Genomic DNA, 27,276 nt, shown 5'->3' with positions numbered 1-27,276 from the left:
CGCCCCGCAGGTCTATGTTTTGTTTGTCTGGGAGCTCACAGCTGCTGGCGAACATCTGCTCTGTCTCCCACCTCGCACCGCTGCCTCCCGCCTCACCGCCCACTACCGGCCTCTTTCTGGGGCGCTCCCTGTCACTCCTCCTCTCCCCAGCCCTGAGCTACCTGGTTTCTGCTTTTCCCCGTTTCTTTGCCTCTCCATTTCTTTTTCTCTTCCTTCTTTCACACTCTGGGTCTCTCAGAATTGGTCCTCCCTGCCCTTCCACTGGGATGCAAACCCCTCCAGCCCTCTGGGCCCAGGGGGAGGTGTGGGAGTGAATGTGACCCGCTGGGCTTGGGTCTGCAAGGCTGGGGCCTTTGCCCTTCTCTGGGTGGCCTCTCTGAGCTTCTGCCGCCCCATCTGTAAAATAGGGACTGAGGGGTGGGGATAGTGAGGGCTGAGGACAGTGCCTGACATCTTGCGGAGCTCCCTCTGTCCCACGTCCAGGTGCAGAGTTACTGCCAGTCACCTGACCTGCCCATTCTCAGAAGACCTGGAGGAACACCAGGACTCCTGGCAGCCCTGAGAGGTTACAGATTCCCAAGTCCATTCTCCAACGCCATCTTGGCCAGTGGGCCCCACCCATCCTGCATCCCTGCCACATTGTTCCTCACAAGCGGTCATCCACCCCTAGTGTGACATGGTTATTGATAGGGTGGGTTAACAGACTGGGATCCTGGCATCACTACTCAGCTCTCAGAGCCTCAGTTTGCTCATCTAGAAAATAGGAAGAATAAGGCCTGGCCGGGTACAGTGGCTCATGTCTGTAATCCCAGCACTTTGGGAGGCCGAGGTGGGCAGATTGCCTGAGGTCAGGAGTTTGAAACCAGCCTGGCTAACATAGTAAAACCCTGTCTCTACTGAAAATAAAAAAATTAGCTGGGTGTGATGGCATGTGCCTGTATTCCCAGCTGCTTGGAAGGCTGAGGCAGAGAATTGCTTGAACCCAGGAGGCACAGGTTGCAGTGAGCTGAGGTCATACCACTGCACTCCAGCCTGGGCAACTCCATTTAAATAAATAAATAAATAAATAAGGCCTGCTTCATAGATTTGATGAACACTCCCCATTCTGATGTCTGTGGCAGCGCAGGGTTTGCCATGGACTTCAAAAGTACTCAGCAAATGGGATTGACTGTTCTTGTTGAACTCCTCTGGGGTGGGGAGCTCACCCCATGTGAAGCTTCTCCGAGTATTGGGATGGGACCCCAGGGTGCTCGTTCTAGATGGCACCTGGGTGTGTTGAAATGCTTCAATGCGCCAGGGGGTTCCTGCCCGGTCTGCTCCCTTTGAGCCCCTCTTCCTCCTCCCAGCACCTCCCCACGTTACTGCCCCCATCCTCTGGCCTCCCACAGCATGGCTGGCCCTGCCGACACCTGGCCTCTGTTTCCCACTGGTTTACTCACTCTCCGCCTTCAAGTTGCAAAAGCCTCCCAAGTGGTTACGCTCTCCCCTCACCCTCTCCACTCCAGTCTCCACCTCCACCCGGAGGGCTTAAAAAGAAAACATTTTATTGGGGGTATTTCTTAGTATAAAGTGCTTACATTCAAAGTGTGTATATACACTTGATGGATTCTCACATGTGTATACACCCATGTAAAAGCCTCATAGATCAAGGCGTAGAACAATTGCAACAGCCCAGGAAGTTCCGTTGTGCCTTTTCCAGTCAGGAACCTGCCCGGAGGTAACCTCTATTCAGGCTTGGATGCCCAGGGTTAGTTTCATCTAACCTTGAGCTTCATATGCGTGGGGCCATTCAGCACACACTCACGTCTGTCTGTCTGCTTTCCTTCTGCATTTCCACCGTGAGGTCCATCCATAGGGTTGCGTGTATCTGTAATTTCTTCTTTTTTATTGCTGCATAGTATTTCGTTGAATGAATGTACCATTATTTGTTTATTTATTCTAGAATAGATGGACATTAGAGTTGTTTTCAGTTTTGGGTTCTTACAAATAAAGCTTTGAGGATGATTTTAAACATGTCATTTGGTAGTCACTTGCTTTCATTTCTCTCGGGCAAATACCATAGGAATTTCTGGATCATATGCAGGCATATGCTTAGCTTCAGTAAACATTGCCAAATCATTTCCCAAGTGGTTGAAGCAATTAACACTCCCACCAGCAACATAAGAGTTCTGGTAGCTCCCAGCTCTTGCCAAAATTCAGAATTATCATTTATTTTTAATTTTAGCTTTTTTGGTGGGAGTATAATGGTATTTCATTGTAGTTTTAATTTGCATTTCCCTAATGATTGATAATGTTGACAGCTTTTCACATATTAAGTGGATTGTCTATTTCACATATTAAGTGGTATTCTCTTTTGTAAATGGTCTATTCAAGTCTTTTGCCAAAATTAAAAATTGGATTGTCTGTTTTGTTCTTGATTTGAGTTTTTTCTCTCATTCTTCTTTTTACATATTCTGGATTTGAGTCATTTTGAGATATATGCATTGTGATGTGCTTTTCTATGTTTTTTTTTTTTAACTATTAAAAGAAGTGTTGATTGGGCTCTTCCAATGCTCTTGGTTGCTGTGAGGAGCAGCCTGCGATGTCATTCAGGAAGAGTGTGTTGCTGGAGTCCGCTCTAAGGGGGACTGACTGAGGAGCCAGCCCTCTTGGGGATTAAGAATTGGGGATGTCGCTGGCCCCATTGCTCATTGTTGCACCAGACACATTTCAAGGGCTTTTGATCTCTGATACTCTCTCTGTTGGGGTAACTCTGGCTCTTGAGAGTGGCTTGTTGACTGCTGGCTACATAGCCCAGCATTCTGCTGTGTTCCAGGTGGAAGAGGAGGTGCCTGTGGTTGCAGAGCAACCCACCGACTGCGGCTTGGAACTTCTGTTGGTGCTGATTTACCTTTGAGGCACGATGTTCACGGCAAAGTGTCATTTTTTCCTCCAGCATCTGTCCAACTGCTGTCATGCGCCCCTCAGCTTCGGCACAGCTGCTGTACGCATGTGATGTGTTTTTTACGATTTTCTTGGTCTTGGCAGTGACTGGTGCTGGCTTCTTTTTTTTAATCGAAAAGATCGACTTAAAAAATTGTTGTATTTTTTCTCTCCAGTTGGTTATTGAAGGAGGCTGTTTCTTTGGTGGCAACAGCTGGAGGGGCTTTAAGTTGGGCTTCGTTGGGTTCTTTAAGTTGGGCTTCGTTGGGTTCTCACTCTTGTGAGTAGGGGTTAACATCCGGCTCTGGTTCTTGCATGAGCCTTGACGTTTCGGGTTCTTGGGCTCCTTGCACCCCAGGTTCCTCCTCCTGGCTGCCATAAGGTCACGTAGCTCCTGGGGAGCCTGCATGTTCACAGCAGTCATGCTCTGGAGACGGACCTGTAAACCTACTGGTGGCTTAGATTCATAGGTGGATGAGGAGGGACGAGCAAGCTGTGTGTGGGATAAGGATGATCCTTTATCCTGGGACATGTGATGTCCCAGCACCTGTTGAATGCACGGATCGAGGAAGGAAAGCTCCTGGGATGTGTTCACACTGGCTCTCTCACTTTTCAGGGGTGCTAGATTGTTGGTCTTCGTGTGGGTGTTGGACACGGGAAAAACCCAGTTGACAGCAAGCCAGGATCGACGCACACAAATGGGGATCAAGCCCTCCTTGATCTGGCCCAACTTCATGGCCACGTGGGATTTCAGAGACTCTTGGGTCATTCCCAGGTTGCTCTGGTGTTGCTTCCGGAATTCAGGACTGACTGGAAAGTTCTCAGGAACGATTTCTGTCAAACTGTCCTGGGGAAGGTTAGGAGTGGAGGCACTAAAGACGTCCTGAGCAGGTTTTTGGGCTCTAGAGGGTAAAGCCCTCTGCGACGTAGGGCAAGCTACTCCAGAGGACGAGGTTTCTGGTGGGTGACAGGAAAGATGATCTTGCTGGACTTTTGAGTTGGAGACGCACGAGGATGCAGACACAGAGACGTGACTGCTTGAGCTGCCAAGGTCTGAGCTGGCTGGGCCAGAAGTCGCCAAACCACAGTTAGGTGGAGGAGTCAGAGTGCAGTCCCACAGGGGAGGAGCAATGAAACCTTTCGGAGGAGGCGGCGAGCAGGCCAGAGGATCAGGGGTGTGTGGTGGGTTAGGGAAAAGTGCAATTGGCTCGGGTGAGGGGTGTTCCAGGGGAAGGGAAGGTTCTGGTGGTTGGGAGGCACTCAGAGGAGAGACTGAGGTGGCCATTGGGCCTGGTGATGGGGTGGAGACCGGAGGCCAAGGGTGCTGGGTTTGAGGATCCGGGGAAGCTAATGGGGAAAGCACGGGAGCGGTATCTTCCATCGGCTCCTGAGGGGACTGGGAGGCTCCAGCAGGTGCTCTTTTGCACTCCTCACCAGGGGGTTCTGGGCGAGAGAGATGTGGCCCATGTGGCCCCAGGATGCTGCAGGAGACAGGAGGTACAAGCTGCAGCCAGGAGCAGGTAGGGCCATAGGACAGAGTGGGCACGTGGGCCCCGGCCCCTCCACCGCCCCACACCCAGACCCACCCAATTCTCCTCCTGTGCCCCTCCACCGCCCCACACCCTGACTGCCCAATTCTCCTCCTATGCCCCTCCACCGCCCCACACTCGGACTGCCCAATTCTCCTATGCCCCTCCACCGCCCCACACCCTGACTGCCCAATTCTCATCCTATGCCCCTCTACCGCCCCACACCCAGATTCCCCAATTCTCCTATGCCCCTCCACTGTGCTGCACCCAGACTCCCCAATTCTCCTCCTATGCCCCTCCACCGCCCCATACCCTGACTCCCCAATTCTCCTCCTATGCCCCGCCACTGCGCTGCACCCAGACTCCCCAATTCTTCTCCTACCCCTTGCTCCAGGATTTTACTCCCATCCTCTGTCCCCCTGGTCTCCCCATCCCAGGTCAGCTCCAGGCTGCCGTGAGGCCCTGGGGTTGAATCCTAGCCCCGGTAGGAAGGATGCAGGGAAGGGGAAGTGCCTCACCACTGCACTTGTGAATACAAGTCCCGAGTCCTCTTCAGGCTTGTCAGGCGGTCTCTAGAAGCTGGAAATCAGGAGACCCAGTTAGGGCAGTGAGGTAGGGGCCTGGGATCTCCACAGGAGGCTGAGTGGATGTTTCTTTAGGGAAGACCATGGGGAGTCAGACCCTGGAAACCACATGTCTGTGTCCAAGGCCACATGGCCTGGACAGTGATAGCGAGGCACGGAGGGCAAGGCTTTGTTGTCCACAAAGGGCTTCCACACACAGACCCCCCCACCCCCATAGTCCTCATAGCTGCCCTGTGGGGAAAAAGGACTGGGGTGGTCTCAAAGAGGAATCAGCCTTAGCAGAGTTGAACAGCTGTCCATAGCCCCCTCACCCCCCTCCTGATTCAGACAGGCATGGGCCTCCTCCCCCTACACTGTGCCCTGCTGGGGAACACCCAGTCCTTGGCCCACCATGGTTTCATGCCACCACGAAATCTGAGAGGGATCCGGGGTTCTGATTTCCTTCCTAGGAGCCCCCAGCTCAGGCTTCTTCAATTGACTTCCTCAGACAGAGTCGCTTCTCTCCGGGGACAGACGAGATCAAATGAACTCTAGTGTGCCCGGCAGAGCCTTACCTTTCAAACTGCTGTTTTTCTTCCTGCCTTTGGGCCGCCCCCTCCGCTGACCTTCACACTGGGACAGAAGTCGATCCAGGCAGAGAAGAAGATCCTGGGAGACAAGAAAGGGTGAGGGGCTGAGACTGGCTCTCGCTCTCTGCCCCCAGCCCAGCCACAGCGCAAAGCACTCACGAACCGCACAGCTCTCTTGTCTTGCTCAGGGAGTGGTGTGCTTCCTCCCACTCATGTTTAAGTGGATGACAAACTGCTTTTCTTCTTAGAAAAACACAGAGCGGGGGCCAGGTGCGGTGTCTCACGCCTGTAATCCGAGCGTTTGGGGAAGCCAAGAAGGGTGGATCATCTGAGACCAGAAGTTTGAGACCAGCCTCGTCAGCATAGTGAAACCCCGTCTCTACTAAAAATAACAAAAATTGGGCCGGGCGCGGTGGCTCACGCCTGTAATCCCAGCACTTTGGGAGGCCGAGGCGGGTGGATCACGAGGTCAAGAGATTGAGACCATCCTGGTCAACATGGTGAAACCCCGTCTCTACTAAAAATACAAAAAATTAGCTGGGCATGGTGGCGCATGCCTGTAATCCCAGCTACTCAGGAGGCTGAGGCAGGAGAATTGCTTGAACCCAGGAGGCGGAGGTTGCGGTGAGCCGAGATCGCGCCATTGCACTCCAGACTGGGTAACAAGAGCAAGACTCCGCCTCAAAAAAAAAAAAACAAACAAAAAAATAACAAAAATTAGACTGGCGTGGTGGCGCGCGCCTGTAATCTCAGCTACTCCGGAGGCTGAGGCAGGAGAATTGCTTAAACCTGGGAGGCAGAGGCTGCAGTGAGCCCAAATCGCCATTGCACTCCAGCCAGGGCGACGAGTGAGATTCCGTCTCAAAAAACAAACAAACAGTAAAACCCACTACAGAGAGGGATTTACTATATGAGGAAATATATATATATTATATATGTTTCATATATAAACTATAATATAATATAAGTAACGGTAGAGGTGCTCCTCTACTCGACGAACACCCAGGCTCAGGCCCGCGGGCACACCTGAGCTGTCAGGTAGGATTCTGCTTCCCAGGAGATCAGAGGAGACTCCAGGCCCAGGTGGGAGGCCCTCGGAGGCTCAGCACAACCCCCAGATCACCCCACACAGACTAGGCTGGGCCCCCAGCCACCTGCCCCAGGAAGGGGCTTATGAGCGCCCTCCCACAAAGACCTCCCCCATCTCCTGACTGGTCCTTGCCACTGAGTCCAGGGGTTTGGTTTTGCCCTGATGCTTCTTGTGCTCCCCCACAGATGGACCGAGAGCTTGGGAGGGAAATCCCAGTCCCTACCAACCCCTGGCTGCTCTGCCTCCCCCTGGAAGGACCATGTTCTGGTCTCTCCTGACACTTCCCATTGCGGAAGTCTCTCCACTGGATTTGGAAAAGCAGAGCTAATAATAGAAAGAAAGGAGAGAATTGTGCTGTGTGGGTCCGGCCCGAGGGCTCCTTACCATTTTCTTCTTCCCAGGAGATGGTGAGGGTGGGTCACAAAGGAAGTAAGAGCGGTAGGGGCGTAGTAATAGGAAAAAGAACACCACGCCGAATACCAGGGTGAGGAAGATATCCAACTCCCATGATGTGGAGCTGGGGGTGTTTCTCCACGATTCACGAAGAAGTTTTAGAGGGTACGGAATAGTCGCCATTTGAATAGGTATGCTGCCTTCAAGCAACTGAGCTCTGGGCATGCCCTTGGAGACTAGGGACTGGGGCCCAGGCCCGTGTCACAGAGCTGGGGCCTTCACCTCACAAAGGGCCCCTGACTGGGGAGGGGCAGTGAGAGGGGGAGGCTGAAGCACAGCCCCTCCCCACCCCGCAAGCCCGGGATCCCTCCACCCTCCCACCTTCCAGATTCCTCCTTCCCACTAAGTTTTGTCAGTGACAGAACTCAGCCAATTTTCTGTTCTTTCTCCGTGGAACACAGATATTATCTGGTTCCTTTTATCTGTTGGAGATGGTGGTATGAGGTTATCTATTTTATAATCCTTGAAAATCTGAAGTTGACTCTGAAACTTTGACTATGTACCAGGGATTTTTATTCTCAGAATCTCATTCGTCCTCAACTCCAGCTTTCCCACACAATGTTTTTGTCTTATATCGATCCAGGGACAAAATGTATATTTGTTTTATATAGTTTTGTAAATTTTGAATAGTAAGGTTTTTTTAAAAAATTATTTCCATTTCACTTTCAATCAAAGGGACCAACCCACATACAATTAAGATAATTTTTAAAATTTTTCAAAATTTTCCCAGCACTTTGGGAGGCTGAGGCGGGTGGATCACGAGGTCAAGAGATCGAGACCATCCTGGTCAACATGGTGAAAACCCGTCTCTACTAATACAAAAAATTAGCTGGGCATGGTGGCGCGTGCCTGTAATCCCAGCTACTCAGGAGGCTGAGGCAGGAGAATTGCCTGAACCCAGGAGGCGGAGGTTGCGGTGAGCCGAGATCGCGCCATTGCACTCCATCCTGGGTAATGAGCGAAACTCCGTTTCAAAAAAAAAAAAAAAAATTTTTTTTAAATTTTATTTATGTATTTATTTTCTTTATAGTTCTGGGGTACATGTGCAGGACAGGCAGTTTTCTTACACAGGTAAATGTGTACCACGGTAGTTTGCTGCATCTATCATCCCATCACCTAGGTATTAAACTCAGCATGCATTAGCCGTTTTTCCTGATGCTCTCCCTACCACCGGCCATCCCCCAACAGGTGCCAGGGTGTGTTGTTCTCCTCCCTGTGTCCACACGGTCTCGTTGTTCAGCTCCCACTTATAAGTGAAAACATGTAGTATTTGCTTTTCTGTCCCTGTGTTAGTTTGCTGAGGATAGTGGCTTCCAGCTTCATCTACGTGTCTGAAAAAGACATGATCTGATTCATTTTCATGCTGCATGGTATTCCATGGTGTATATATACCACATTTTCTTTATCCAGTCTACCATTGATGAGCATTTGGGTTGATTCCATGTCCTTGCTGTTGTGAACAACGCTGCAATGAACATACACGTGCATGCATTTTTGTAACAGAATGATTTATATTCCTTTGGATATATAATAATGATATAAATACCATGATATATAACATACTAATATATAATATATAATGTAATATATAATATATATTACAGCTGATTAATATATTCTAGCTAATGCATGAATATATAATATACTTACTATATATTCATTTGTTAGAATATATTAATCAGCTATAATATATATAATATATATAATATATATGTAATATATAATATGTAATTATATATTTTATATATAACACAATTACATATATAATTATATATATGTATAATATAATGGTATAAATACCATTATACACAGTAATGGGATTGCTGGGTCAAATGGTATTTCTGGTTCTAAATCTTTGAGGAATTGCCACACTGTCTTTCACAGTGCTGAAATAATTTACATTCCCACCAATGGTGTAAAAGCATTCCTGTTTCTCCAGAACCTTACCAGTATCCATTGTTTCTTGACTTTTTACTAACTGCCATTCTGGCTGGTGTGAAATGGTATCTCGTGGTTTGGATTTGCATTTCTCTAATCATCAGTGATGTTGAGGTTTTTAAAGCATATTTGTTAGCTGCATGTATGTCTTTGTGTGTGTGTGTGTGTGTGTGTGTGTGTGTGAGTGAGATGGGAGTCTTGCTCTGTTGCGCAGGCCGAAGTGCAGTGGTGAGATCTCGGCTCACTGCAACTCTGTCTCCTGGGTTCAAGCAATTCTTCTGCCTCAGCCTCCTGAGTAGCTAGGATTACAGGTATCTGCCACCATGCCTAGCTAATTTTTGTTTTTTTTGAGACTGAATCTTGCTCTGTCACCAAGCTGGAGTGCAGTGGCACAGTCTTGGCTCACTGCACCCTCGGCCACCCAGGTTCAAGTGATTAATCTGCCTCAGCTTCCTGAGTAGCTGAGACTACAGGTGTGGGCCACCATGCCCAGCTAATTTTTTGTATTTTAGTAAAGACAAGGTTTCACTATGTTGACCAGGATGGTCTCGATCTGACCTCGTGACCTGCTCGCCGTGGCCTCCCAAAGTGCTGGAATTACAGGCATAAGCCACCATGCTCAGCTTAATTTTTGTACTTTCAGTAGAGATGGGGTTTCACCATGTTGGCAAGGCTGGTCTTAAACTCCTGACCTTAAGTGATCCATCTACCTTGGCCTCCCAAAGTGCTGGAACTACAGGCATGAACCACTGCACCTGGCCTCTCTTTTGAGAAGTGTCTGTTGGATTTTAGACCTTTGTCTGATAGATAGATTGCAAAATTTTTCTCCCATTCTGTAGGTTGTCTGTTTGCTCTGATGATAGCTTCTTTTGCTGTGCAGAAGCTCCTTAGTTTAATTTGATCCCATTTGTCAATTTTTGCTTTTGTTGCAATTGCTTTTGGTACTTTCATCATAAAATCTTTGCCCATGTCGCTGGCGCAGCAGCGACCCCACCGAGCACGAAGAGGCGGAGCACTGGACGGCGGCAGGAGAAGAACGCACGGAAGGGCTCCTGCCACTGCGCCACCTCTCCTGACTCCGTCCCACCACCAGCTGCGCCACTTCTGCCTCCGTCCCGCCGCCTGCAGCGCCATGCCCATCTCCGGCTCCAAGCTGCCATGCCAGCCCTCGCAGCCCGCCGCCCAGGAGCTGGACGCCCAGCCGCGGTCGCCTCACGGGGAGCTGCAGTACCTGGGGCAGATCGAGCACATCCTTCGCTGCGGCGTCACGACCGCACTGGCACTGGGACCCTGTCAGTGTTCGGCATGCAGGTGCGCTACAGCCTGAGAGATGAATTTCCTCTGCTGACAACCTAACGTCTGTTCTGGAAGGGTGTTTTGGAGGAGTTGCTGTGGTTTATCAAGGGATCCACAAATGCTGAAGAGCTGTCTTCCAAGGGAGTGAAAATCTGGGATGCCAATGGATCCCGAGACTTTCTGGATAGCTTGGGATTCTCCGCCAGAGAAGAAGGGGACTTGGGCCCAGTTTATGGCTTCCAGTGGAGGCATTTTGGGGCAGAATACAGAGATATGGATTCAGATTATTCAGGACAAGGAGTTGACCAACTGCAAAGAGTGATTGACACCATCAAAACCAACCCTGATGACAGAAGAATCATCATGTGTGCTTGGAATCCAAGAGATCTTCCTCTGATGGCGCTGCCTCCACGCCATGCCCTCTACCAGTTCTGTGTGGTGAATGGTGAGCTGTCCTGCCAGCTGTACCAGCGATCGGGAGACTTCGGCGTAGGTGTGCCTTTCAACATCGCCAGGTACGCCCTGCTCACATACCAGTGGTGTTTCCTTCTTAAGAGGGCTGCTCGCTGCCGTTGGTGGCACTTTCCTCTGTGCCAGGCTCCAGGCTCAGCACCAGTTTACCTGCTTTAGCCCTCCCAGGAGCCCCATGGGGCTGGACCCCTCAGCATCCCAATCACCAAGTTAGGGGCACAGTCTCCAGTAGTTCTTCCATCTGGAAATGGAAGCAGAACAGATTTCCTGTTTTAAATTGAATTATAGCAGGTAGGGAAATTCACAGATACAGAAGCAGTAAATAATGAGGATGGACTGAACCAATGTAGACAGTTGAGGACACCCGGTGTCACATGCCAGACATTGTCCATGTATGGTGGCTTACCTCTTTGTAGCCAGTAGTGTTGAGTCCACAAACCCAGGGTGCAAACTAAGGCACAGTTCTTTACCTTAAAGCTGTTGCTCAGGGACACACCCTCCTTATAAGCTAGGGGTCTGTTACCTCCCTCTAGAGACTTCTTCTTAGAACCCTGGAAGCTTACTTTTTTAAAACAGGGAATCTGTTCTGCTTCCATTTCCAGATGGAAGGACTACTGGAGAGTGGCCCAGGCCCCCGCTGCTACTCTTTCTCACCATATGTCATGACCATGGAAACCTCCCACCGCCAGCCTAACAGATGCCTTTCTTCCTCCCCTCTCAGAGGCCTTGCTGGCCCCATCTCTCTGAACGATGGTGAAGGTGTGCCTGCAGTGGCTGAAGTTTCAGCTCTGTTGGCTTGCTCCCCCAGGTCCCAGCCACACACTGTAGTGACACTGGCCCAACCACCCACTGCACTGAGCCTGTTGGAGGCTGAGGCTCAGCCCAGCCCAGACTGTGTTCTTCCTCAAAGTGATTTATCTCAGGGAATTGTTATCTGCCCCAGATCTTTGTTCTGCCTCTACCTCAGAGACCACTGTGGATGAGGGATCTGCCTCTTGCTTCCCAGACCTTGGGCTTCAGGCCCCAAAGCTGATAGGCGGTAGAGCTGTGCCTGGGGCCTGTACTCTGCAGTGCACCTCTTATTCTGCTCTGCAGAGCCTGAGGGCTCTCAGCTGAACTCCCACTCAGCCCGTGTCTGGCTCTGGGCTCCATGGTCATTTGCCTGTTTCCTCTGTCTTGCCCAGTATCATGGAGTAGAAACAGTTGCTCTTTCCTGATGCACAGTTTGGAACCCATAGTTCCTTTTTCCTGAGAGTTCCCAGAGCATATGTTAGGGAGGCCCTGAATGCACCCTTAGGCTGCATGCCCAAGTGTTACATGGTTACTTGGTTGAAACTGAGGACACAGTGGCTCTCATCAGTGAAAGAACTTCTGGGAAATAGCAGAAATCCAAAATCTTAATCAAACATTTACTTATTATTACCATTTTGTTCAATATTTAACTTGTCAGTTTTTAATTGTTTAACGTGACGGTGCAGGTATGGTAACATCTCTGCACCCAGCATTTTTCTCGTGGCTGTGCATTTGCCGTGCTAAATAGAGGCTTGCTTTATCATTCGAAAGTTCTCAGTCATTGTTTTGTCCGTAAAACCAAACTTCCACAAATATTTTATTGCAGCATTTTGCTCTTATCATCATAAGTAAATATTGATACTTCAATATGTTGAGAACATAATTACTTCAGAATATTTACCTGTGTTTGCAAGTGGATATTCAGATGTTAGTAGTAAATCAGGAAGTCATGGCATATGTCACAGCGAAACTGACGCTTCCCTGGTTGGGTGTCAGGATGACCTCTGATCACAGGCATGGGTCACAGGTCCAGGATCCATAGATGCCAGTGCAGCCCCAGGGCTTGGCTCCTTCACTCCATCAGCAGGCGGGTTGTCCTCTACCCTCCTGCATCTGGTCACGCCTCCCGCCAACAGAGCACCTGGGAATGGAATTGTCTGTGTGACAGCCTCTCATACTGGAAGCTGGAATTAGGCGTGAGGCTGTTTTCTATCATATTTACATGGACTATCATCTTTACATTTCTGTTATGTTTACAGGCTCTGCACAGGGCCTGGCATAAGCTGGCTGGTAGTTAGTGAGAGAGCGTTGGTAACTTTGAGAGGAAGCACTAGGACCCGTGGGATCTCACTGTTTTGTTGTTTCCTCAGGAACCTCTTGGGGACGTGACGGAGAGGAAGCAGCTCTGGGCCAAGCTCCAGTGTAAGGACTTCAAGTGGTTCTTGGAGACTGTGTATCCAGAACTGCATGTGCCTAAAGACAGGCCTGGCTTCTTTGGGATGGTGAGTGAGGGTGATGGACCCACGGCAGGCAGGGAGTTCCCTGGGTCTGATCTACAAATTCTGGGCAAGAAAGGCTACTTCATGGGGATCACTGGCTTCCTCCACTCCCACCCGCCTGCCCGTACCCCCGCCCCCCACCACCTTTTTATCCACGACTCTTTCTCCCTGTGCGTTTCTGGGCCTTGGGTGCAGAATGTCAGAGCTGGAAGCTATCTCAAAGTTGACAACTATATGCCTCCCATTTTGTAGATAAGGAGACAGGCTTATCTGGTGTTTCCATGTCACTTTATCACATTACTCCTAGTCTTGGTGGCTGGACTAGTTAATAATTCCAGGTTTGGGAGTATACAGAGGCAATAGTGGGTATAGGGGAGTCAATGCTAGTATTTCAGAAAAACCTAAAAGGAATGTTTTTGGGATGAGACCAGATAAAATGTGCAGTGTCTTTTGCTTTTGCTACGAATTACACCAGCTTAGGGAGGTCTCCTCTGCTGTGATGTGTTGATCAGGAGTGCTGGTGTTCCATTCTGGAAGTCACTGATAAATACAAAGCAGGATATTCATGTTACATTCTATTTTCATTATGAAAATATTCAAACATGTAGAAATGCAGAGAGAATGATATAGTGAATACCATCCCTGAGATTCTAGAATTTTCAAGATCCTGCCTCTCTTGCTTTCTCTCTCCTCTACTTCACCTCCCTGTGTTTCTCTTTTTAAGCAAATCCCAGGCAGTGTGTCATTTCTCAACTCTGCATTTTAGTATGCATTTTCATAACATTTGGACATTATCTTACAAAACTGTAGAAATGAGCAGTAATTTCTTGTTATCATTTAATGTCTAGTTCTGATTCCTATTCCCCCAACTTTTCCAGTTTCTCTTTGAGTGGCAGCTAATTCGAATTCGGATCCAAACAAGGTCCACACATTGCATGTGGTGGTGGTGTCTTGTCTTCTAAATCTCTTTTAATCTAAGACAGTCCTCTTCCTTTTTTTGGTTAATCTTTAACATGGTGGAAAAACAAGATCAGTTACCTGTGGAGTGTCTCACTCTTGCAATTACTAATTCTTCCTTTGTGGTGTGATTAGGTTGTGCCTCTCTCCTCCATATTTCTTGAAGATGGAAGTGAGTTCTAAAGGTTTGATTAGAGTCAGGATCCACCTTTTTGCAAGAACACTTTGTGGGTGATGTTTTTTGTTCACGTTGTCATATCAGGAGCACAGGAAGTATGGTATATTGGGACTTGTGCAGCAGTAAGGCTGCCACTAATGAGAAAGGAAGAGAGAGGAGCTTTCAGGTCATGAAGGGTTCATCTCTCTGGTCCTCAGGCTTATCAACTTAAAATAGGGATAAAGACTCTTGCCTACAGAACAAGGAAGCACTTTTAAAGCTAGAAGGTGCTGCACAGGAAAGACTCTTTCTTACCTTTGTGTCTAGCTGTTGAAGCAGGCTCTCCTCTCATGCCAGGTACCCTTCCCAAACCTGGCGTGGCATCTGTTAGTGTGTGTAAATCTGGACTGAAATGCCAACTTTATGTTTTATTTAGCTCCAGAACAAAGGACTAAAAGATTACTGCTTTGACTATAACCCTCCCGATGAAAACCAGATCGTGGGACACCAGGTCATTCTGTACCTCTGTCATGGGATGGGCCAGAATCAGGTGGGTATGAGCCTCAGAAGAGGAGAAAACTGTGTGTTTTGTTAAAAAAATTAAACACTTGAGTTTTTTCTTGTAAAAGTAATGTTTGGGAAATATAAACAGTGGAAGCCTGGAGTGAATGGCTGGACTCAGAGAGACTACCGTTAAAATTAAAATGTGTTTTCTTCCCATCATTTTTTACACGTAACACATAAGGATTATGTGCTATAAATATTATCATAATGTCTCTGATTTATGATCCATTATTTCCATTCCCTGCATCATACTTCTTATGTTATTAGATATTCTTTGAGAATATCATTCCTAGTGGCCTCTTGCTATTTCATTGTGTGCCTGTATTGCTGTTTAGTTTACTGGCTCCCTGCCTCCCTGTCTTTGCGATTATAAATAACCCTGCCTCTAACACCTTGGATCAGACAGAAGGAAGGATAAAATAACAGCTCTGCATTTCAGATGATTTCCTTAGAATTAATTGTTAAGTGGAATTATAGGTTTAATGCCTAGGGCCACCTTGCAAGGTGGTGTTTAGCTGGGGGCCCAGGTGTATCTGTCTGGGTGAAGGGCTGTACTTCAGTCTGGGCAGGGGAGGCTCAGTCCTGGGGGAGTCTGAAGACCAGAACAGGACCCCCAGCCCTGGAAAGCCGATGGCAGGGCCCTTGGAGGATGTAGGAATGGAGAGAAGTGTTGGTTCTGGGCCTCCAAAGCTTTACCGTACTAAGGAGTTATCAGACACCAGGAAACAAAGGGATGGAGATTCAGACTTTTTTTCCAATCTGGATTCACCCCAGTGCTACTTGAATATGAAGCCTCCTGATGGTCAACAGTAAACTTTCATAATTCAGACCCCTGCAACCTTAAGTTATTTAGATTTTCAACACTGTTTAGAACAGCCTTCCTCAAAGCTGATGTACCTGAGTGCTACCGTCAGCATCATCTGGGAGCTTGGAAATGCACATTCTCAGACTGATCCCAACCCTGCTGAATCCCAGACTCTTATTTTAAGTAGCTTTTCAGGAGATACGGTTTGAGAAGCCCTGCTTTGTCCACCCCAAGAATACCTACCTGTGTCAGAATTTTTGGAAGGGGCCGGTGGGGTGGGTGAGTGTCTTGTCAAAGATGCAGAAAATGCAGCTTCCTAGGCCCCTTATTCCCTCTCTGGGATGGGGCCAGCAATCAGCATTTTTAACAGGCACTGTAGGTAGTTCCTAGGTATACTTGGGCAGGAAAACCATTGCCTGGGAAGAACCACATCTTCCTGTTAGTGATCACGTTGCCTGCTTGTGCACAGCACTTTACAGTTTCTAGGAACTGTTGTATCCATTATACTCGGGGTTTGTGGGGAGAGACTAAGGAAAAGGAGAGGAAGTAGCTAGTCAAGGTCACAGAGAGCCTCCAAGACCTAGTGGTGGGATGGGTCCATTTCCTTTCCTCCCAGCCCACAACAACACGGCATTCAGCACTGCGGGCAGGAGGTGACGTGCACCAGCCCTGTCTTACTATATAGCAGTCCAGGCAGACATGGGAAGGGCCATTTCCTCCACACTTGGGAAGCACTGCAGTAGCGGTCCACTGAGGGCTGCGGGATGCAGAGGAGCCCATCACACAGGCTCGTGTTGGGGGTGAGGCGGGTGCATGACCCCACCCACACTCTTGTGATCCCAGGTTCTTGTCCAGCGATCTTTCCTCTTGCCATGTCAGTGGAATATGTTGTGTTACATGTTGGCTGCCCCATTTTTAGTTTTTCGAGTACACATCCCAGAAAGAAATACGCTATAACACCCACCAGCCAGAGGGCTGCATTGCTGTGGAAGCTGGAATGGATATCCTTACCATGCATCTCTGCAAAGAAACTGCCCCAGAGAATCAGAAGTTCATCTTGCAGGAGGTAGGTGAACTCTCTCCTTCTTACCTGCTGACAGTCCCTGGGCTGTAAGGGAGAGTGTGAGAGTCAGACATTCTCTCTGGCATAGTGCTGGTGAGGATCAGGATGTGGTCACACTCATACAGGTGCTCTGGAAGACCTGAAACATCAGTCCCAGTGAGCCTAGGGGGTGGTGTTGGCAGGAGAGGTGGAGTCCCTGGCACACGGTGTCAGTGGCACCGCCTTCCTTCCTCATCGTCCAATCCCTTTCAGTCTTTTCCAGTTCCCTTGTACCCCAATGAGCTGCAGGCATTAAGATGGAAACAGCTCTCACAAATGCATTCAGAGATGGAAAGGGCTTTAAACGAGTGAGCCAAATAGCCCAAGTGTAAGGGTGTTAGCCAAAGTGTTAGATACAAGTATAAGCCACTCCACCTCTCTAAGCCTTGTTTTTCCCAGCTCTAAAATAGGTACAGTAGGCTGGGTGCAGTGGCTCACATCTGTAATCCCAGCACTTTGGGAGGCTGAGGCAGGCAGATCACCTGAGGCCAGGAGTTTGAGACCAGCCTGACCAACAAATAGCCAGGTGTGGTGGCACACTCCTCTAGTCCCATCTACTTGCTTGGGAGGCTGAAGCAGGAGAATCACTTGAATCCAGAGATGGAGGTTGCAGTGAGCTGCAGTCAGGCCACTGCACTGTAGCCTGGGAGATAGCGAGATCTATCTCAAAAAAAAAAAAAAAAGTAGGTACGATAATAGCAGCCTATTTCTTGAGGATTAGACGCATAGCCAGAAATGTTCTTTGGAAACTCTAAAGCTTAATAGATATTAGTTGTTACTTGTGGTATTATAACCAAGAGAACACCTCTGATGGTGTAGGCACCCCAGATATTTGACACTGAGGGTGCTGGCCCCGCCACACTTGCAGTCAGCCCATGTCAGGACCTGTAAATCAGTCATATCCTTTGACTCACTAAAAAGCATGTGAGGGAATAAATCCAAAGAAAATCATTCAAAAGAAGAAAATTCATTCTTTTTGATCTCCCTGGGAAGCTTTCCCTCCCAATATACTGCTTATAAATGAGTTTATTCTACACTTTGTGTGTGTGTGTGTGTCTTTTTGTTTTTTCCTTTTTGTGGAGACAAGGTCTCACTCTACTGCCCAGGCAGGTCTCAAACTCCTGAGCTCAAGCTATCCTCCCACCTCTGTCTCCCTAAGGGCTGGGATTACAGGTGTGAGCCACAGCGCCTGGCATAAATGGGTTTATTCTAAAGATGATTAAAAATTGGAATATGTTTTCCTACAGAAAAATGTTATCACTAGCAATGACATTTGCAGGCTGCCCGGAAAAGCCAGACTCCATAGTGTTAGCTATTGGGTATAGGAAAATAAGAAGGAAAAACACTTCTGCACACCCCAGAAGTCTTCGATCTTCTTGCATGTCCTCCTCTTACCATCTTTCTCCCAACCGTAAGCCATCGTCAGCCCTCAAGGAATGGCAAGGAACGCTAGAAACAATAAAATTGGTTTGACATATCCAAAGTGTTATCTTAAATTTCAATGACCATTTAAGGAAAAGGAAGTTTGTTTAGGAGGCTGTGAAGAAGGATACTTAATTGGATTATTTACCTTTCTTCAGGACACTTAATACTTTGATTCATAAGTGAAAAGGTTACAGCTTGATTTATTATATTTCATCAGTCATGCCCTAAATATATATATATATGTAAAACAAGTATACATTGACTAGAAACATATTTGAATTCTGAAGGAAATATACCCAATTGTATTGACTGGACCATAACAGAAAGCTTGGTTTTAGTTCTTAGGGCTGGATCTTTTTTTTTGAGACGGAGTCTTGCTCTGTCACCCAGGCTGGAGTGCAGTGGTGCAGTCTTGGCTCACTGTAACCTCTACCTCCTGGGTTCAAGTGATTCTCCTGCCTCAGCCTCCTGAGTAGCTGGGACTACAGGTGCCCATCACCACGCCCGGCTAATTTTTTGTATTTTTAGCAGAGACAGGGTTTCACCATGTTGGCCAGGTTGGTCTAGAACTCCTGCCCTCAAGTGATCTGCCTGCCTCGGCCTCCCAAAGTGCTGGGATTGCAGGCATGAGCCACTGTGCCCAGACTTGTATTTTCTTATGTAGACCTAAAAACCTCTGAAATGTCATTTCTTGGATTCTACAAAACATGAGTTTGGATTTTTTGGAATGAAAACACAAGTTCCATTTAGTAATATAAAGTAGCACATCACAAAGGCTTTTCACCAAAGTTATGCTATTCACTCTGCCTGTTTGCTGCTCAGCCATGATTAAGTGCATTGCTTATAACAGAGAGGGAGAGGGAAAAGATAAACACCAGGCCTGAGAGACAGACTTGCTGAGATAACTGAGCAAGGGCTGGCAGAAAGGAGAGAAGAAGGAAGTCATTAAAGAAGACCATCGTCTTTGGGGTTTGGAGATTAGCACAGGGCATAGAACCCACTGCCTCTCACCCTGATGTGTAACAGGTGAGGAGCTCAGGCCATGTGACTGGCTCCCTCACCCAGCTGGTCTGTGGCTGAGCTGCGACTACAGCCAAGTTTCCACACTCTCTATTTAAATGCCTAAGAGAAAGAGATCACCCTGCATGGAATGAGTTGACCTAAGAGGAGTGAAAGAGATAAAGGATCTTTGTTTCTGATTTCCCTGAAGAAAGGGAAATGCAGTAAGGAGCTGTAGGGTCTGACACATGCCCAGAGCAGCCAGCAGGTGGCACCATCAGCCCTGTGAGAGTCAAGTGGGGCACAGCCTATAGAAGCCTCGTCCTCCCTTCCCTGGGACAGTCCTGAGTTGCTGGTTAACACGGAAGACACTTACCCTTCAATAAATATTTCTAAAATAATAGAAATCAGACCCTGAGCTCTTTAGAACACATTTTTAGGGAAAAGAGACTTTTCTGATGACCTGCCTGTCATTCTGTGTGTTATCTTTTGTAGAATGGTTCTTTATTTCACGAACAGTCCCAGAAATGTGTCCAGGCTGTGAGGAGGGAGTCAAGTGACAGTTTCGTCCCACTCTTACGAGACTGTACCAGCTCAGATCATCAGAAATGGTTCTTCAAGGAGCGCATGTTTTGAAGCCTCATGTATCAAGGGGCCCATCGAAGGAGACTGTGGACCCAGAACTCTGCCCAACAAAGACTTTAGCTAAGCAGTGACCGGAGCCCACTAAAAACTAGCCTGCTCTGCTTTGAGGAGGAAATCATTTTGCTGTTTGTGAAAGTGTTGTTGGATTTAGTAAAAATGTGAATAAGCTTTGTACTTATTTTGAAAACTTTTAAAATGTTCCAAAATACCGTATTTTCAAAGGGTAATCATCGAATGTTAACCCTTGGTATTTAGAAAATTAAAACCTTGTAATATTTTTCTATCAAGATGTACATTTTACACATGCCTTTTATTCTCATTAGCAAAACAGGTCAAGATTTTATTTTGGTATTTACAAGAATTCCCAGGTCTGAAGATATCTGCATGGGTGGAAATCAGGCTCCTGCAACGTCCCTTGCATTAACTGATAATACCTCAACTGTGAGGTTAGAGTTTTCCCGGTACAGAGAGACTGACACTAGGAACATTATATCAATTTCTTCAGCTCATTGAGATCTTCTAGATGTATTTAATAAAGAATGCTTTTTGATTATGTGTTGCTACCACAGTTAATACTCCATAATGTTCATGTCAGTCAAAGAGGACTAACCAAAGCTGAAATCTCAAAGAACAGTGTGCTTTACTAAGCTAAGTAAACTTGAGAGCGAAATTCTAACAATGACTCACTGTAGTGTGGCTGGTTGCTTTTATTAATGACCACTATGACTTTAAAACATGTTTACATTGTTTTTAATTTTTACCATACAGTAGTGTCAGGGAGAAATGTAATGTTCTATATGAAATGCCTTTTTCAAGTTTGTTCATGAATAACATTTGGTAAAAATCAGCGTTAGAGTTTGTGCTGCTGCAACTGCTGTGAAAATTTCTCTGAGTAATTCTGATTTGTGAATGATCCCAGGTGAACCCTGAGATTTTGTCTACCTGATTAAATCGATACGAATGATTAAAAGGATATGAGAACACTGACTGCAGATCTTTGTTTTTGTACTGTAAACCAAAAATAAAATTCTAGGGCTGGGCTCAGTGGCTCACGCCTGATCCCAGCACTTTGGGAGGCCGAGGTGGGCAGATCACTTGAGGTCAGGAGTTCGAGACCAGCCTGGTCAACATAGCAAAACCTCGTCTCTACTAAAAATACAAAAATTAGCTCACATGGTGGTGTGCACCTATAATCCCAGCTACTCCGGAGGCTGAGGCAGGAGAATCGCTTGAACCCAGGAGATGGAGGTTGCAGTGAGTCGAGATCATACCACTGCATTCCAGCCTGGGCGACAGAGCCAGACTCTATCTCAAAAAATAAAAAATAAAATTCTAGGCTCCCCCATCTGACTGAATGGACCCCTCTCTCCGCCAAGAAGCATCCCAAAGAAACTGAAAAACTAGTTTAGGCCATGATGAGAAGGGGGCAGTATCTAGACTAGCCTCATTATCCTTTCCTTCCTTTGGAGAGGAGAGACTTTCACATTAAACAGACATTCACATTCAAACAGATCTCTTAAGATGGACCAAACAGACTCTTTGTAGCAATAAATACCAAATTCCATCCTGACTCTGGTATATCACACGACAGATCGTGGGCCCTGAAGGAAATCCAAGTATTTTCCCCAAAATATATTTCTTTAACATATTCTGAAATGGCCCTGCAAAGCTGTCCCTTTTGGGGAAATTTACGGGCTGTAGATAATCTCCTTTCCTAACTAGGTCTTTTCTGGAGAGTCTGATACTTTTTAAGGTCTGATAAGAGGCATTCACATTTATTCTCACTGCAGCCTGCTACCAGGAACTTCATGTATGATAACAACCTTGGCTTCCACAACCACCCTTTTATCTTGGCTCAAGCTGACTTGGACTCTTCAGGCAGAGCTTAACTCTTTCAACCAATTGCTAATCAGGAAATCTTTGAATTTGCCTGTGACCTGGCAGCATTCCCCAACCCCACTACTTTGAGATGTCCTGGCTTTCCAGGCCAAACCAATGTATACCTAATGTGTTGATTTATGTCTACCTGTAGCTTCTGTTTCTCTAAAATGTGTAAAATCAAGCTGTAACCAACCACCTTGGGCACGTATTCTCAGGACCTCCTGGGGCCGCGTCACAGGCCATGATCCTTAACCTTGGCAAAATAAACCTCTAAATTAATTGAGACCTGTCTCAAATACTTTTTGGTTTACAGGGCCAATCAGATGGGATTGGTGAAGACACACAAGCAATTGATTAAAATGCATCAGTTTGTGTCTCAGGCTCTTCATTCGGATTCTGGCAAGGACCAGTTTAACAATTACCCAGAAACAACTTGGCTTGGGCAGCTCATATCCATCTGATGCATCTTCTCTGTACTTCAGTTTCTTCGTCGGAAAAACAGAGATAATAAAATCAAGATATGGGATAACTGTGAGGATTAAATAATAGAGCAGGTCAGAGCTTAGCTTAGGCCTGATTTCTGGATGTTGGATCGTGCACAAGAAAGAATTCAGGGTGAGTCCACAGAGTAAAGTGAAAGCAAGTTTATTAGAGAAGTGAAGAAACAAGAATGGCTATTCCATAGACAGCAGCTCCTACGACTGCTTGCCTATTTCTATGGTTATTTCTTGATTATATGCTAAACAAGGGTGGATGATACAAGAGTTTTTTGGGAAAGGGGCAAGGATTTCCCAGAACTGAGAGCTCCTCCTCATAGACCATACAGAGTAACTTCCCAGCATTGCCATGGCATTTGTAAACTGTCATGGTGCTGGTGAGAATGTCTTTAGCAGGTTAATGCATTAAAATTAATGTATAATGAGCAGTGAGGACAACCAGAGGTTGCTTTCATCCCATCTTGGTTTTGGTGGGTTTTGGCCGGCTTCTTCACTGCATCCTGTTTTATCAGCGGGGTGTTTGTGACCTGTGTCTTGTGCCGACCCCATCTCATCCTGCAGCTAAGAATGCCTGACCTCCTGGGAATGCAGCCCAGCAGCTCTCAGCCTCGTGTTACCCAGCCCCGGTTCAAGATGGAGGCACTGTGGTTTGAACACCTCTGACACTGGCCCACAGTATGGGCTTATTAAATATAGCTTCTACTTTCAGAAATGTACTATAATATTTATTCAAAAAGAAATATTAAGTAGTTTAGCTTTTTTAATCTTTGCGGGATTAAACAGCTCCTTAGCAGGCAGGAATAGCTTTCGACACAGCTCAATTCTCATAAACGTGAGGCTCCGTGGGCCAAGCTTTCCTTCCTACTGCTGTGAGAACTTGTGAAAACAGGCATGATGCCCCACTCAGTCCATGAGCTAGGAAGTCCTGCCCTGCCTCCCCTCCCCAGCGTTTCTGCCATGTCAGTGTGAGCTTGATGAAGGGGTGTCAGGCCCTCCCAGATGCAGAGAGACAGTTCAGGCAGACATAGAATTAATGCCGACAAAATCATCAAGAGTGCAGGGAGGCTGGAGAGGCTGCATTTCTGGAGCGTCTGCTGGGCATGGCAGCTCATTAGCTTCGCTTGAGAAGTTGCCCCTCTAACTCCTGCATCTGCTTACATTCAGTCATTTTTAGGCTCAAAGAAAGCCAATATAAAATAAAAATCTTATTTTTGGGGGTGTCAAGGGAAATCTTTTCACAGGCTGGGAATGAATTTACAGTATCTCGAGAAAATGTTCCCTTCACCGATGGCTGAAGAGTCTGAGAAAAAGCCCACAGGGATGTGAGGGAATTCTCACATGGATTCATGTTGCCTGAGCAGGTTCCCACCTGCCCCACCTGCCTCCCTGGCAGGCGTCAGTCTAGGGCTGATGTGTGGAGTTGGGAGCTCCAGGGGCCAGCCCCAGCTGTGGTGGATCGTTTCACCTTCTAAGACTCTTTTGTAGTTTCCTCTAATTTGGTCTTGAGGTCTCTCCAAGGAGCACAGGTGAAAACTCTAGCCCTGTCCTGCCAGGGCTCCAGGGATTTGGTCATGAATGTTTATAGTGTGTCTTTCATGGGACACTTCTTTACCCTGGCAGACAGCCTAGGTGTCCAACCCGTGACAGGGTGTGCCTCTCACAGAAAACTTGTTTATACCGGAAGATGCCTTTGTGGCTCTTGTCTGACCTGTGGCCAGTTTATTCCTACCAAGACAGCTCCTCTCTAGGAGAGCCCTAATGGGGAAAGAAGGTAGATTTGGGTGTGTTGGTCGGGTGAGACACAGAAGAGGCAACTCAGCAAAACACATGAAATAAGGCCAGGTGTGGTGGCTCACGCCTATAATCCCAGCACTTTGGGAGGCCGAGGCAGGTGGATCACCTGAGGTCAGGAGTTCGAGACCAGCCTGGCCAACATGGTAAACCCCATCTCTACTAAAAATACAAAAATTTGCTGAGTGTGGTGGTGGTCACCTGTAATCCCAGCTACTAGGAAGACTGAGGCAGGAGAATCGCTTGAACCCGGGAAGTGGAGATTGTAGTGAGCCAAGATCTCATCATTGCACTCCAGCCTGGGTGATGGAGCAAAACTCTGTTTCAAAAAAACAAACAACAACAACAAAAAAAAACAGAACAAAACAAAACCCACATGAAATAACAGAAGAGTGTATTACTAACATCCGAGAGGACAGGAAAAGAGGCCTCACAGGGCCAACAGGAGGGTGAGAGCCATCCATGATATGCATTCAACCAGCATGTGGGGAGCAAGAGAGAGGGACCTTTGGGCCAAAGCCTTTTTATTGCCCAGGCTGGAGTGCAATGGCACAATCTCAGCTCACTGCAAACTCTGCCTCCCGGGTTCAAGCGATTCTCCTGCTTCAACCTCCCAAGTAGCTGGGATTACAGGCGTGCACCAACACACCCAGCTAATTTTGTATTTTTAGTAGAGACAAGGTTTCTCCATGTTCGTCAGACTGATCTCAAACTCCTGACCTCAGGTGATTCGCTTGCCTTGGCCTCCCTTACAGGTGTGAGCCGCCATGCCTGGCCGGGGCCAAAGCCTTGATTGGGATAGAGAGAAACAAAGCAGGTTTCCTAAGGGGAGTTTTAATTGATGGGTTTAGAACAAACAGGCAGGAGTTCTGGGACGTCACAGGTGACTGAGAGGTGGTTGCTGAGCATATCTGTACAGTTCGTATGAGGTGTGGGGGTTGGTGGACAAGTCAAGTAGGTTGTATCTAGCTGTCCCCTAGGGAGGTGGTCACAAGAAGGCAGTTGTATAAGCAGATATCTGGACCAACCACACTGAGGAACTCAGAGGAGGTGGAGAACTGAAAATTGTGTCTCAACGGTGACTAAGTTCAGCTTCTGGGATGAAAAAGTCCAATTTATATTCAAAACGGATGCTGAGGCAACATAAAATTATAAGAATTCACTACAGAGTCATTTTCTTATCTGCATAATGAGGATAAATATGTGCTCTGTGGATTTCTTAGCTATATTTCTTAGTTACTTTTTTAGCGGTTGCCTTAGGGATTCCAATGTGCTTCCTGAACTCATCACAGTTTTCATCAGCTTAGCATGGAGTTAATTCCAGTAAAATTTGGCAAATTTACACCAGTGCGGCTCTACTTCCTAGTCCCTCCTCTGTGCTATTAGGGGCATATATACTATATATGTTATATACTCATTAATAGAAGGACGTAATTACTGCTTTCAAAAGTAAAAGATAATATATATGTATGTATATATATATATGCACACACACACACACACACAGTCTGTTATATTTACAGACATACGTGCCGTTTCCCACGCTCTGCATTACTTCCTGAGAATCTGAGTAACCATTTGGTACCATTTTCTTTCAGCATAAGAGCTTTAGTAGTTTATCTAGGAGAGGTCAGTTTGCAACAAATTCAGGTTTTGTTTATCTGGGAATGTTTTTATTCTGCCTTCCATTATTGAAAGAGTTTAGTTGGATCTAGAACTCCAGTTGACAGATTCTTTTTTTTTTCCAACCTGGAATGTGTGATTTGCACTGCTGCAGGGTGTCCTTTGTTTTGAATGGGAAGGTGTCTGCTGATACTGTTACCTCTGTGTGATGACTCATGTTTCTCTTGCTGCCTTTCAAGATTTTCTCTTTGTCTTTATATTTCAGCAGTTCGGTAATGATGTGTCTAGGTGTGGTCTGCTTGTGTTTTTCATGCTCGGGGTTTGTTCAACTTTTTGGAATGTAATTTCTTGTTTTTCTTTAATTTGGGAAGGTTTTAGCCATTATTTCTTTATTTTTTTTTCTACTCCTTTCTCTGTTCTCAAATTGGACTTCTGCTGGTTTTGTTTGTTTGTTTTTAGAGTCAAGGTCTTACTCTGTCACCCAAAGTGCAGTGGTGAAGACATAGCTCACTGCAGCCTTGAACTCCTGGGCTCAAGCAATTCTCCTGCCTCAGCCTCCCAAGGAGCTGAAACTGCAGACACACACCACCAACCCCAGCTAATTTTTCATATTTTTTTTAGACAGGGTCTTGCTATGTTGCCCAGGCTGGTCTTGAACTTCTGGCCTCAAGTGATCCTCCCACCTCTGACTTCTGAAGTGCTGGGATTACAGGTGGGAACCACTGCAACCAGTCTTTGTCTGTCTTTAAGTTCACTCATCTCTTCTGCCATCTCAAACCTGCTGCGGAGCCTATCTCATCACCTTTTCATTTCAGTTATTATAGTTTTCAATGCAATATCCACTTAGTTCTTTATTATAGTGTTTGTTTCTCTGTTGAGGTTCCCTATATATTGACTCATTGTTAGTACATTTTCCTTTCATTCTTTGAATATAGTTTTCTTTAATTCTTTGAATATATTTGTGATGGCCAATTTGAAGCCTTTGTAATTTTGCAGATTAAAACAAGTATATTATCTCATAGTGTCTGCAGGTCCAAGGTCTGGCCATGGCTTAGCTGGATTCTCTGCTTAGAGTCTCACTAGGCTGCAGTGAAGGTGTCATCTAGGGCTGTGATCTTACCTGGGACTCAGGGTCCTCTTCCAGGCTCAGTGGGTGTTGGTAAAAGTCAGTTCCTTGGGGTGATAGGATGGAGGACCCCAGCTCTAAAAGACCATTTCCCATTCCCTGCCATAAGGCCCTCTCCACAACGTGACAGTTTGCTCTTTCAAGGGCTCACTTGATTAAGTTAGGCCCACTCAGGATAATTTCCCTTCTGTTTACACAGAAATCAACTGATTAGGGATCTTAATTACATCCACATAATTGCATCACTGGAGTACTATCCCATCATATTCACAGATATTGTTCACACTCAAGGAGGAGGGGATTATGTGGGCTATATACAACAAGGGATCCTCTTAGAATTCTTGCCCACCACAGTCCACCCTCTGGCCCCCAACAATTGACATCCCTTCCACATGCAACATACGTTTACACCCTCCCAAGATTCCCTAGAGTCTCATTACAGCATGAGCTCGAAGTCTAAAATGTCATCATCTTAATCTAAATATAATTGGCTTAAAGTTCAAAATCTAAATCAAGTCCAAGTACAGATGGGCTTCTGGGTGTTAGCCAGTAGGTACAGCC

The 27,276-nt window shown here is 46.8% G+C and overlaps 2 protein-coding genes and 1 pseudogene across 2 annotated transcripts in view; 2 read left to right on the top strand and 1 right to left on the bottom strand.

Annotated features, from left to right (window-relative positions):
- Nucleotides 1-1,696: 1,696 nt before the first annotated feature.
- LOC135275261 (spermatogenesis-associated protein 31A5-like) lies at nucleotides 1,697-9,104 on the bottom strand. The gene is made up of 4 exons (XM_064376709.1): nucleotides 9,095-9,104; nucleotides 5,590-5,787; nucleotides 4,970-5,030; nucleotides 1,697-4,403 (listed from the first exon to the last, which is right to left on the bottom strand). The coding sequence occupies exons 1-4, from the start codon at nucleotides 9,102-9,104 to the stop codon at nucleotides 2,618-2,620; spliced, it is 2,055 nt and encodes a 684-aa protein (XP_064232779.1). The 3' UTR covers nucleotides 1,697-2,617.
- LOC135276242 (thymidylate synthase-like) lies at nucleotides 6,563-13,103 on the top strand (annotated as a pseudogene).
- Nucleotides 13,104-16,390: 3,287 nt separating this feature from the next.
- LOC105733361 (uncharacterized) overlaps nucleotides 16,391-27,276 on the top strand; it is a 45,012-nt gene continuing 34,126 nt past the window's right edge. The window contains exons 1-2 of the mRNA XM_064376706.1: nucleotides 16,391-16,426; nucleotides 16,546-16,692. Coding sequence (XP_064232776.1) covers nucleotides 16,391-16,426; nucleotides 16,546-16,692 — 183 coding nt within the window. The remainder of the gene's footprint in view (nucleotides 16,427-16,545; nucleotides 16,693-27,276) is intronic.

This window comes from Aotus nancymaae, unplaced genomic scaffold (genome assembly GCF_030222135.1).
Source record: "Aotus nancymaae isolate 86718 unplaced genomic scaffold, 86718_ANA_hifiasm-v0.15.2.pri h1tg000003l, whole genome shotgun sequence".
Taxonomy (NCBI): Eukaryota; Metazoa; Chordata; class Mammalia; order Primates; family Aotidae; genus Aotus; species Aotus nancymaae.
This window is presented reverse-complemented; position numbering and strand designations above follow the sequence as displayed.

Coding starts and splice junctions, on each gene's coding strand:
- LOC135275261 (XM_064376709.1), bottom strand. Junction 5,031..5,589: donor GAAAAACAGCAGTTTGAAAG/GTAAGGCTCTGC, acceptor CCTGATTTCCAG/CTTCTAGAGACCGCCTGACA. Junction 4,404..4,969: donor TTGTATTCACAAGTGCAGTG/GTGAGGCACTTC, acceptor TGTCTCCTGCAG/CATCCTGGGGCCACATGGGC.